The following is an 11,023-nucleotide window of genomic DNA, read 5'->3' as shown; positions in this document are numbered from 1 at the left end:
CTGAAATTTGGGCTATTACAAGTATGTTTCTAACTCACATGAATTTTTCTAATTTTACAAAAATAAGATTAATTACACGTGTTGTGATGATAGTCAACAATTTAATTACAAACCTAAAATTTGAGAAGTTTAAATACAACTGATCTATTTTCTAGGAATCACAACTTTTTGCAAATTTACTTGATAACAAATATAAAATAATTCCAAACATCTATTCACATGTATAACAATCGAATATAATTTAAAAATGTCACTTCTTATCTTAGTTAATCAAACAATGAGAGAAGTAAATTTGATATTTGGTTTATACCATAAATATAGTATAATTTGGCTCTAATATCAATAGTTGGAAAATCCAATTAAGAAAATAAAAAATGTTGCACAGCAAAAGTTTAATTTTTTTCTTAAAAATCGAGCATTATGTTATTTCTAGTAACAAACCCTAAATTAAATTATTACTTGTGCTTTGTGCGAGGCGGTCTAAGTCGTTTCTTGACTTTCTACGAAACGATATTCTATGTTATCCTTGAACCCTGGCATGCTTTGAGTGCGAGCTTAAACAACACAAACCGAATTTATAGAATGAAAACTTTGATTAAATTTTAGTGGGAAAATTAATTTCTCTTATGAGAATCAAAAAAGCTTTTGAGTTTTGTAAAAAATTAGAATTTATTCTCTAAATAAATTGTCACTAATTTTGGACAGAATAACAACGGTCAATTGGTGTTTTAATTAAGTCATCCCATAATTTCTTTGTGTAGGAAAAAGGGTACACGAGTTTTACTTGAACAATGAATAATTAAATAATAATATTTTAAAAACATAGCATTCCTTTATCTGGAATACCTGATTGGTAGCGACATGTCTTAGTGGATATTAGGGTTTGCCACCCTTCTATCTTGAGATTGAGATTGAGATTGGCCTTCAGGTCTATCTCATGTATTTGATACAGATATATATATTTTCTAAACTTTTAATTAATACATTTAATTTAACCTACCTAATAACTATATTTCTATTTCTCGAAATATTAACTAATTTACCAATTAAATTATTATCTTAACACAATTCTAATCCCATTAAAGTAATGACAAATTTACCATATTAGAATCTATCATGAAATATATTTAATATCTCATTTAATAAAATACGATGATTAATTAATTTAATTTTCACTTCGAAATTCAGTTATTTAATTTCAATCAATGAATTCTATAATGAAGTCATTTTTATAAAGTATAATGATTGAACTCTCCTTTGATTTATTGAACTCTCCTTTATTATATATTATTAGAAAGTAACTTAACAAGTGTTTATCCATTGGCCTTGTGATATACACTCAGGCTTTTAATACATCAAATTATACAACTCACATCGACATAGTCAATCACTTATTCCACTATTTGGACTTGATTGACAATAGAATAGTCCTTTAATTGATTTGTTCAATTTCAATAAATCAAACCATGGACTTTTTAGATTACTAATACAAGTTGTTTTCTCATATTTTAATCTATGTAATACATATTAGTATTAGTTAAATATTAGATAGCCAGTACAAATAATATAAATGTGAATAATAAAATTTTATTTAAACCAATATATTAAAAAAATACAAGTAAAAATAACAAATAAACTATACTCAGTATTGGGGCACTAAATCCTAACAAGTACTAACTCAAAAAAAAAAAAAAAGGCACAAATGGCTTGCATAGACTACTATAAGGAAAACAGCAGAGGCAGCAAACTACCAAACGCTGGACAAAAACAACAAAGGGAGATATTCTGTCAAATAAAAAGGCTAAAATTGTTCAAACATATGATCAACCTTGGCTACAAAAACAGAAAAGCGTCTGCCACTCGTGCAGTGAGGTAGCTGCTGAACTAGAAAAATCTGAATGCAACTCAACACATCCTAAAGTTAAAAACTGCTGGTAAATGAACAATGAAGAAAAAAATTAAAGCTAAAACAAATGAAGGACAAGATTAGAAAACCATAAAACATATAACCGGATGCATAACCGACACCATTTCAATTATGTTCAAAGACTGCCACCACCTCATACAGCTGCCTGGATTGGCCCATTAGATCTAAACCCACGGCCCCTACCACGGTATCCCCTGCCACGGCCACGACCTTGAAAAAAGCAAAGCAACAAGACAATTAGAAACAATATTCTTACCTATTCATCAATACAGCAATAAAAAAAAATCTCTGCCTTTCTTCTTAAAGCTATTGAAAGAATGTCTATTCAACTGACAGAAAATAGAACAATTCCTCCGTAGCAAGTTATCCATCATGCCATCAAGTTTTTTATTGCATTCTCTTCATTAAAATTGACGTACGTTGAAAGAAAAGAAAAAAAAGCATACATTTAAAGGTGACTATGAGAAAAACTATTAAACATGCTAAAACTCTATTAAATGAATAAAAAGAAAGGGAGAAAACCCACGACGGCTACCTTGTGGAAGGGCTTCATAATTGTGGCCTCCATCTTCCAGCCTACCAACCTGAGGTCCATTGTATCCTCCACGTCCACTGCCTTGGGAACCATGTCCTCTTCCTCGACCTCTACCACTAGCATAGCCATGATTGCGATCCCAGCCTCCATCGTCATACTCAGCAGAGACAACAGCATTCCCTGCAGAAGAATACAACTAAATATTGCTTAAAATAATCCTCATATAACATTTAGGGGCATGCACTAATAAAACAAAAATAACATCTAACAGGGGGCATCTCAGTATTCAAATTGGCATACCTCTACTCCTTGACCTTCCTCTACCACCACGGCCTCTACCTCGGCCATTAGGTGAGCCCCCTGTCAAAACAAAAAGAAATGTAAAAGAGATATGGGCAAGACAAACAAACAGTTGAGTAATGGAATGTGTCCCTACCTTCTTCGTGATCAATTTTTATGGATGCTTTCACCTGATCAGCCGGTAATGGAGGCTGATACCTAGACGAGGAAGCCTTTCATGAGTCAAAACATTTTTTATTACTCATGTAAACTAAAACACCAAGCCACCACCATCATAAGAACAGAAACCCTTCCATATACAAAAATTTTCTAGTCCCCAACATGCAAAGATGTGACAGCTAAAACCAATTTACCCGAAAGACAATCTTTAATGTTCTAAAATTCACTAAAATTAAAGATACCATACAAACTAAAGTATTATGCAGTAAAGAGAAAGAAATTTAAAACAAGTGTAGGACTTACCCAACAGATGATGGATTCAATTCATTTTTCGAAAGGGTTATAGTGATCATGGACACATGCCTGGTGGTCTCCATCCTGTGACAGTTAAACAATATTTACTAGGGTTCTCTAAATAAAGAGATTAAACGGCAGAGAAAACAACAACTGTTTTTTGTGATAAGGGTTAAACATGGCTCTTACGGAAGAAGTCCTTCTTCCAGAGGCTCCCACATATCTGTTATATCCGTGGATCCAATTGATGTAATCTGATGAAGACCTACAATTCTTTTCTGCATAGCAATAATATCAGCCTCCTTGAACAAGAATCAAATAATAAATCCACTCAACTAGGCAAGTTCAAATAGACAATGATACCTTAAGTAACTCCACAGTAGTTACAGTCTTGCTAATGGCTCTTCCCATTGCCTTAAAGATTATTTGATTCGAGCCCATCTCCTACCAAACATTACATTCAAAAAGCAAATAAATGCTAATATTAGATTAATGAGAAGAGCTGCAAACACCTAAGAAATAAAAATACCAGTGCCTATTTCTCAAAAATAAGCGAACACCAAACTCATATAGAGCTCTAATTGCGCAGACATTAAACAAAAAGGGAGAAGAAGAAAAAACACCTGAAGCAAAGTCATGGCGTAAGTGATATAATTGCGCATCCTGCCTTGACTAGTAACACGAATCTCGTTCTCGTCAATGGGTGTCACTGCTTTCGGCTTCTCCACTCTCTGGTAACGATCCATCTTTTGTCCGCCAAGAAATCAATATTTCAAAAGTTCCAAGTAGCCAAGATAAGTTTTTTTTTTTTTAAATTGCAAAACAGGAAAAAGTAAAAATAAAGAAAAGTGGGGTAAGATCTGGAAAATACCTTTACTGGTTTGTTAATGGAGTCGTAAAGGATAAATTGGTTTTTTTTTTTTGGGGGGGGGGGTAAGCTCCACCAAGAGAGAGCCCTCTTCTACGGCTTATTTTTCTTTTCTATTACGCCTTAAAGCCGCTCTCTTCAGATGTCTGTTGCTAATTTATATCTCTACAACTGCCATAACCGACTCTTTTATCCGGTTCAGCCCGGTTCTATTTCCTTCAACCTTTGGGTTTTGTTTTATCTGCTGCGAAGGTGTCAACACCGAGAGGTTTGAATAATACAAATTGGGTTCGAAATAGTAGTCTAATGATCCAATGAAATGAATTTTCTGTTTGGATAACAAGTACATGACACGCTCCATTATGTCCTACTTTAACCTCACAACTGGGCCCTTAAAATGGTCCAAATATTTTCCCCTTTTATTATTTTAAATAAATAAGTAAACAATGAAATGTGATTATTAATTTGGTGAACTTACTCAATTATGATTTTTTTTGTCACTCAACTATAAAAATTTATAAAATAGTCACTTAATTATATATTTTTTTTAGTCATCCAATTATATTGAATTTTTGAGTTACGTTAATGAACTAATAATTGAAAAAGACAAAATTGAATAGTTAAATAATTATTTTATAATTTTTCATAATTAAATAATAAAAAAACCCATGGGTGATGTCTACTGTTGTTTATCCTTATTAAATATGGTAGAGTTGACTCATGGGTTTCTAAATTTTTAATATTTTAAATATTAATAATAGATAATTTTAAATTAAACTTATGGTAATTGTTTATTCATACAAGTTTATATTATTTCTAAGAATATTTATACATATATGTAAATTTTATTGTTTAACATAAGAGGTAAAAATAAATTAATAAATTAGAAATATTTTCTCACATAAATAGTAGTATTGTTTTTTAAAATATCCGATGGATTTTGAACTATACTACTACTTCAGATAATATATTAATTAAAATAAAATAAATATTAATATATATTTTTTAGAAGAAAGATGATGGATTAATGTTCAAACCAATCTCTCTATTGTAAACTTTCAATCACATTATTTAAAAATAAAACATTCTATACATTTTTTAAACAGACAATCTCAACCAATATAGAAGTTAACATATGGACATACTTTTTTTTTCTAATCTTTTAATTACTCATTTTCATTTTATAAGTTGAAGTTGATAGTTGATTTTTCTTAATATTATGGTGTTTAATATTTGAATTTGTGTCTATTTTTTAGATTGCAATGTAACTTATTATTAGGGGTGTCAATAGAGAAAAGCGGGTGCAGGGGTGCTCCCTTCGCACCCATCCTTGCCAAGAATTTTCATCTTCATCCTCACCCTATGACCCGTTGCAAATACAAAACTCAAAACCATCCCCGACCCACCACTCACGTGGGTCTCCAGACCCACCCAATCCTTGCTATACCTGCTCTGTGATCCACTTTATATAATATATTTAAAAGTTACAATTAAATAAATATAAACCAATTTTTTATTAAAAAAATATGAAATATCTACTTTTCAGACTCCCACCACATATGTGACATTATTCCAACTACGATCCTCTATTTGGTAAATAAAATATAACTTCAACACAAGTTTAAAAAATTTAAAAAATAAAATCCTTACATGATATCCAAATATATCATAAATGTATTCACTTGCAACACAAGTACAAAAATTAAATACTATTAAATTAATAAAAAAAAACTATTAAGATAATTATTAAATTAAATTTTTATAAATGTTTTAGTGACGGTTTTTGAGGCGCTGTGAGATCCTTGAAATACAAGGTGCATTCACATATGAAACTGTATGCTAAAGAGGGGCGAGACTGAAGCAACCAGATGCAATGATAATATTGATTAAATGCTGCACTGAAGGAGTTATTAATTGTTTAATCTTATCTTTGGATGGGACCAGATTTAACAAATAAATGAAGTCCCAGATATTTCTACCAAATAAATAAAGAAATTAAAGTCCCAGATGTAAGAAAAAGATATAAGTGTAACCTTTTCCCCAAATCTTGGTTTATGACACCTGGGAACTAAAATATGAAAAATTTTCATCATTTTTTGCAGGTCTATCACTAAAGATAAACATCGGAGCAATATTTATAGTGTCGTGGTGTCTTTTGAAGCTGTAAAGCTACGTATATATATTTCATCCTCAGAAGAGACTCAAAATTTGTTTAGCCAGAAGCCCCTCTTTCCCTCTCGTCTCACAGCCAAGTTTATCACGAACCTGTTGGCTACGAACTTTAAAAGTGAGTTTATAGTTTATTTATGTAATGGAGGGGGTGGCCCCAAAAGCAAAGACTTTTTGAAAACCGTACTCAATTACTCATCGACAGTTCGACATCCAACACTAATAGCCCAAGCAGCTGTCCTGGATCCTCGTCAGCAAGTGAGACCGAACTCTAGTTTAATCAAAATTTGATTCTAAGGTAGGGTTAGGATCAAATGATTAATTGGAAGAAACATCGGAGGCGATATTATTCTCTTTTTTATCGTTTTCTTAGATGCAATGATATATGCAACACTGCCTATAATCAATTCCATCCTTCCATTTCCCTTTTGGCAGATAAAAAATTCATTTTCTAATAACTAGTTAGGTGAAATGATCCCATTCCTTTTTTTTTTTTTTGGTTTATAGACATGATCCCATTTTAAATAAGGGTCCCATTCTCCACAATGGAACGCAACAAAAAGACTATTTATTAGCAGTATTTATATCATTGAATGGGCCAATCCGAATCTCATTGCCTATAGTTTTTGTGTAAGTCAAATTTCCAGAGTGACAACTCTCACCACCTGGCTAGAGTCCGCCCAGAAACAGCCCTGATCGAGTGCTTCCTCACCAATCAGCCTTGGCTTTCCCACGCACCATCAAGGCCCTGTAAAAACAATCTTGCCTAACGTGTTGTTTAGGTTCTTAAATCGAATCATTATGAGTTAGTGCTCAACACTGTCTTTTATTTTAAAACAGCTAACAATTCCAGGTTTTTTACCTTTCCTTTTATAGTCGTTGCCACCTGAATCTCTCACTCAAAACGCTCCCCCACCCTGCTTCCTTCCCAAGAAGGAATCTCTCCCTCCCCCCTTCAACTTTACGCTTTTCCATAAACTAGAGCTAACTATTATGCGCCATGGAGCGCACCACCTCCCTCCGCCTCTCCTTACTCCTCATCCATCACCCACCATAAACTCCGCCGCTGCAGCCGGCGGCCACCATCACCCAATGCTGGTTTCCGTTTTCTTAGCCCTTTTACTTCCATGCGCCGGCATGAGTGCAGTTTTTATCGTTTACGTCTGTATCTTATGGTATGCTTCAAATTATCGGACAGATAATCCAGGGACGTTGGCCACTAAGCAGGTGGGGGAGAAAGGGTTGTCGGTTTCAGAGCTGGAGAAGCTGCCTAAGGTTACAGGGAAGGAGCTTTTGTTGGGGACTGACTGCGCCGTTTGTCTGGAGGAGGTAGGTGCGGAGCAACCGGCTAGAATGGTTCCCGGTTGTAATCACGGGTTTCATTTGGAATGCGCTGATACATGGCTTTCCAAGCATCCGATTTGCCCTGTTTGTAGGGCCAAGCTTGAGCCTATGCTGTTCGACCCTTCTGATGTTAATCCCTGACAAGCCTTAAGAGTTAAGCCCTTAACTTTTATAAGAAACAGGAAATGGTCCTCTTTCTAAGAGTGTATAAAGTTCAGTGTTTGGTGTTTGTATGAAGATTTTCCTGGGGAAGAGAAGAACGTTGTTCATCTAAGTTTATCACTTTCATATATCAACATGCATGTATGGGTTTTCTCTCTTTTTATTCTTTTGTGATATGGTTAAATCGATTTCCTTCTTCTTTTTTGCTTGCTGGGTAAAAGTCCTCCATGCTCGAAGAGCCTCCTTTTTTTGCTGTGGAAGTTGAAAAAAAGAAAAAAAAAGGAAGATGATGATTCAAAGGGAAAGCAAGAAAAATTTTGATGTTGAATAACTAAAAGAGTAAAAGTGAATACACATGAAATGTCACGGGTGCCATATGGTGCAGATGTCAGCACCAACTACTACAAGTCTACAACTATTAATCGTGTCAAAAAACTATAGCTTTTAGGAATCCTTTACTTTAATCTCGTTTGATGTGAATAATCTTGATTAATGCAGTATATATCAGCAGCTAAGATATATATGAAGAAGTTGTAAGATTATATAATAAAGTTGAAAGAGAAGCGTAGCATTTCCATCAATGGAGGAGGCCAAGGGCAGGCAGGCTTAAGCCACCAGCCCAGGGGATCAAATCACATTATCTGTTTCATATTTTATGCTCATAATCCATAATGAAATTAAGTGAAGAACACCAGTCATTGTATATTGTGTATCTCACTATCAGGATCAGCTGTCTATTTATGGATGGTAAGAATAGTTGGTTTTGGTGTCTTTTTTGCCAAATAAATGAATGCAAGCAAGAAATTAACTCAAATCATCTTACAGTATTTATTAGGCAATGTGATTGCCACCTGACCATCCACCACATTGCTTTAATTATATTCCACGGTTTACACTAACACACCACCTAATCCAACCTAACTAGAATTCAATCAGATTTGCCAAAAAGTAATAGGCAATGGCTTGGAGTTTGCCTTTGAGGTTCACACCCTTACAAGTAATGATCAGTGAACCTGAAAGGAAATGCTGACAAAGTCTACTGGTATTTGTTTAAAGTTCAAACGTTCTTTTTATAGAAGAAACATTATTTGATAATATATTAATTAGTGAATACTATAACAACACGAAGTAACAAAAATATCAGTATAGCATCTCAACTATCTTCATGCATTTACTTAAAGTTTTTTTTACCCCTCGGAGATAGGTTTAAACATAAAATTTGATCCTCATAGTGCTAAGTGACTTAAATTTCATATACCAATACTATATTGTTATTTAAGATCAATTTAACATTACTTTTTAAAAATATTTTTAGGAATAATATATTTTAAATTTTTAAAAATATTTTTATTAAAAAAAAATTTATAATAATATTTTTTTATAAAAAAATTTAACTTTTACTTAAAAATACTTGCGAGAAATAATGCGAAAGTAACTAAAATTTACCTCTAAAAATCTCATTTCTATTCAGTTATAAAATGTGATTTAAAGGAAGTTTAAAGGTTCCCTTTGGAAATGAGTTAATATGGGGACAACTCGTTACTAATTCCATTATATATAATTTTGTATGATTATTTCAGAAATCAGAACCTCCCCTAACATCTTTCCCAAGAAAGCGAGAAGAATGACGAAGACAACAATCCCATTAGCACCCAATAAATATAACCCAATGATAATTGCACAGCTTAATTATCCCAAGCCACAATACTGCCATGACATTTGCCTTTGTACAAATCGTCATAGGTTGTTAACATCTTTGCGCAGTAATTAATTTCCACATTATCTATTTTTGTAATTTTTAACTTAATGAATAAATAAATATCTTTTATATGTTTATTTTTAATAATTTTTGCATTTACCATATTTATATCCACTTAAATTAGGATTGGATATTTGATATATTTTTATTGAGATCATTTTTTTTCTAATTATTATTTTTTTATATTTTCCAATCAAATATACTTTTAGAAAATGAAAGCAATTTTATTTTTATTTTTAAACCCAATATACCTAATTAAGGAGAATACTACCCTCACATTATGCAACTTTTGTTTTTCTCAAATAAATTTTTTTTTAAGAATAATGTGATGTTTGGTAAAATGTCTTTTTATAAAATATTTAATGTGGTTTTTATATTTTTTAAAAATTAAATTAAAATTAAAAAAATTATTGTATATACGGCTAATAAAATAAATAAATATTTAAAATATTGTTTTAAAATTAATTAATTTCAAATTGATAATTCTTTGGAGAATATGATCATTTACTTAAATGGATAACATGACTTTTTTACTTAAATAAGTTTAATATTTATTTCTTTTTTATTAACAGTAATAAGTTTAGTTATTTGTTCATAATTTAATTTATTTTTTTTTGTTTTATTTAGTTTTTCACATCATGTTTATATTATCCATGTGGGAAAAACATTATACATGTTGAATTTTTATTAATTGATTTAACAATTTATTCATAATAAAGCATATATTGATAGTTTATGTATCACATTGGACATTCTCAAAGTATAATTATCACATTGGACATTTTATAAAAATACAATTACCATAATAATAATAAATACTGATGGTTTAGGTACCAGAGTGGACATTTTATGAAAGTGCATGTACCAAATGTGATATTATCTCTCTCTTTTTTAAATTTAGGATTTAAATTTTCGTGTTTATGATTTAGAGTCTAGTATTTACTAATTAGTATTTAAATTAATATTCATGTTTAGTGTTTATTATTTCATCTGTATTTTGTATAATTAACTACTAAGATAATTTTAAAAATTAATTTTATAATTTTTTATAAAATATAAAATCTTATTTCCATATTCTAAATCTTAAATGTTAAACCTATACATCAAAAAGCCAAATACTAGCTTTTAAATTTTAAATCTTAAAAAAAATCAAACTCAGGACCGTAATTTAAATAATTTAAATATTAAAATACATATTTAACTAGTTTTTTTACCGTGCATTGTAATGGTTGGTTAAATATATACTATTTATTATTTATTAAAATTTTCATAAAATTTGATAAATTTTGCAATTTTCAGTCAATATTTAAGCATAATTTAAAAACATGATAATTGATATTAGATTGAATTTAAATAAATAATGTTTGATTTTTTTAAATATAAATATTATAATAGTATATTGTGTGAAATTCTATTTTTTTTATATATTTTAACTTAATTTTAATTATAAATTAGCGAATGCATTTAAATATTGTGATAACTTGATGAATTTATTGTAATATATTT

At 31.0% G+C, this 11,023-nt stretch overlaps 2 protein-coding genes across 2 annotated transcripts; one reads left to right on the top strand and one right to left on the bottom strand.

The window, feature by feature from the left end:
- Positions 1-1,764: 1,764 nt before the first annotated feature.
- LOC107958201 (uncharacterized) lies at positions 1,765-4,421 on the bottom strand. The gene is made up of 9 exons (XM_016893891.2): positions 4,087-4,421; positions 3,839-3,961; positions 3,579-3,659; positions 3,405-3,493; positions 3,225-3,299; positions 2,899-2,960; positions 2,763-2,822; positions 2,463-2,642; positions 1,765-2,137 (listed from the first exon to the last, which is right to left on the bottom strand). The coding sequence occupies exons 2-9, from the start codon at positions 3,959-3,961 to the stop codon at positions 2,061-2,063; spliced, it is 747 nt and encodes a 248-aa protein (XP_016749380.1). The 5' UTR covers positions 4,087-4,421; the 3' UTR covers positions 1,765-2,060.
- A 2,430-nt stretch (positions 4,422-6,851) lies between these two features.
- LOC107958200 (E3 ubiquitin-protein ligase ATL23) lies at positions 6,852-8,332 on the top strand. The gene has a single exon (XM_016893890.2). The coding sequence runs from the start codon at positions 7,246-7,248 to the stop codon at positions 7,735-7,737; it is 492 nt and encodes a 163-aa protein (XP_016749379.1). The 5' UTR covers positions 6,852-7,245; the 3' UTR covers positions 7,738-8,332.
- Positions 8,333-11,023: the final 2,691 nt, after the last annotated feature.

This window comes from Gossypium hirsutum, chromosome A05 (genome assembly GCF_007990345.1).
Source record: "Gossypium hirsutum isolate 1008001.06 chromosome A05, Gossypium_hirsutum_v2.1, whole genome shotgun sequence".
In the NCBI taxonomy this organism is placed as follows: Eukaryota; Viridiplantae; Streptophyta; class Magnoliopsida; order Malvales; family Malvaceae; genus Gossypium; species Gossypium hirsutum.
Note: the sequence above shows the minus strand (reverse complement) of the source record. Positions and strands in the feature narration are given on the sequence as shown.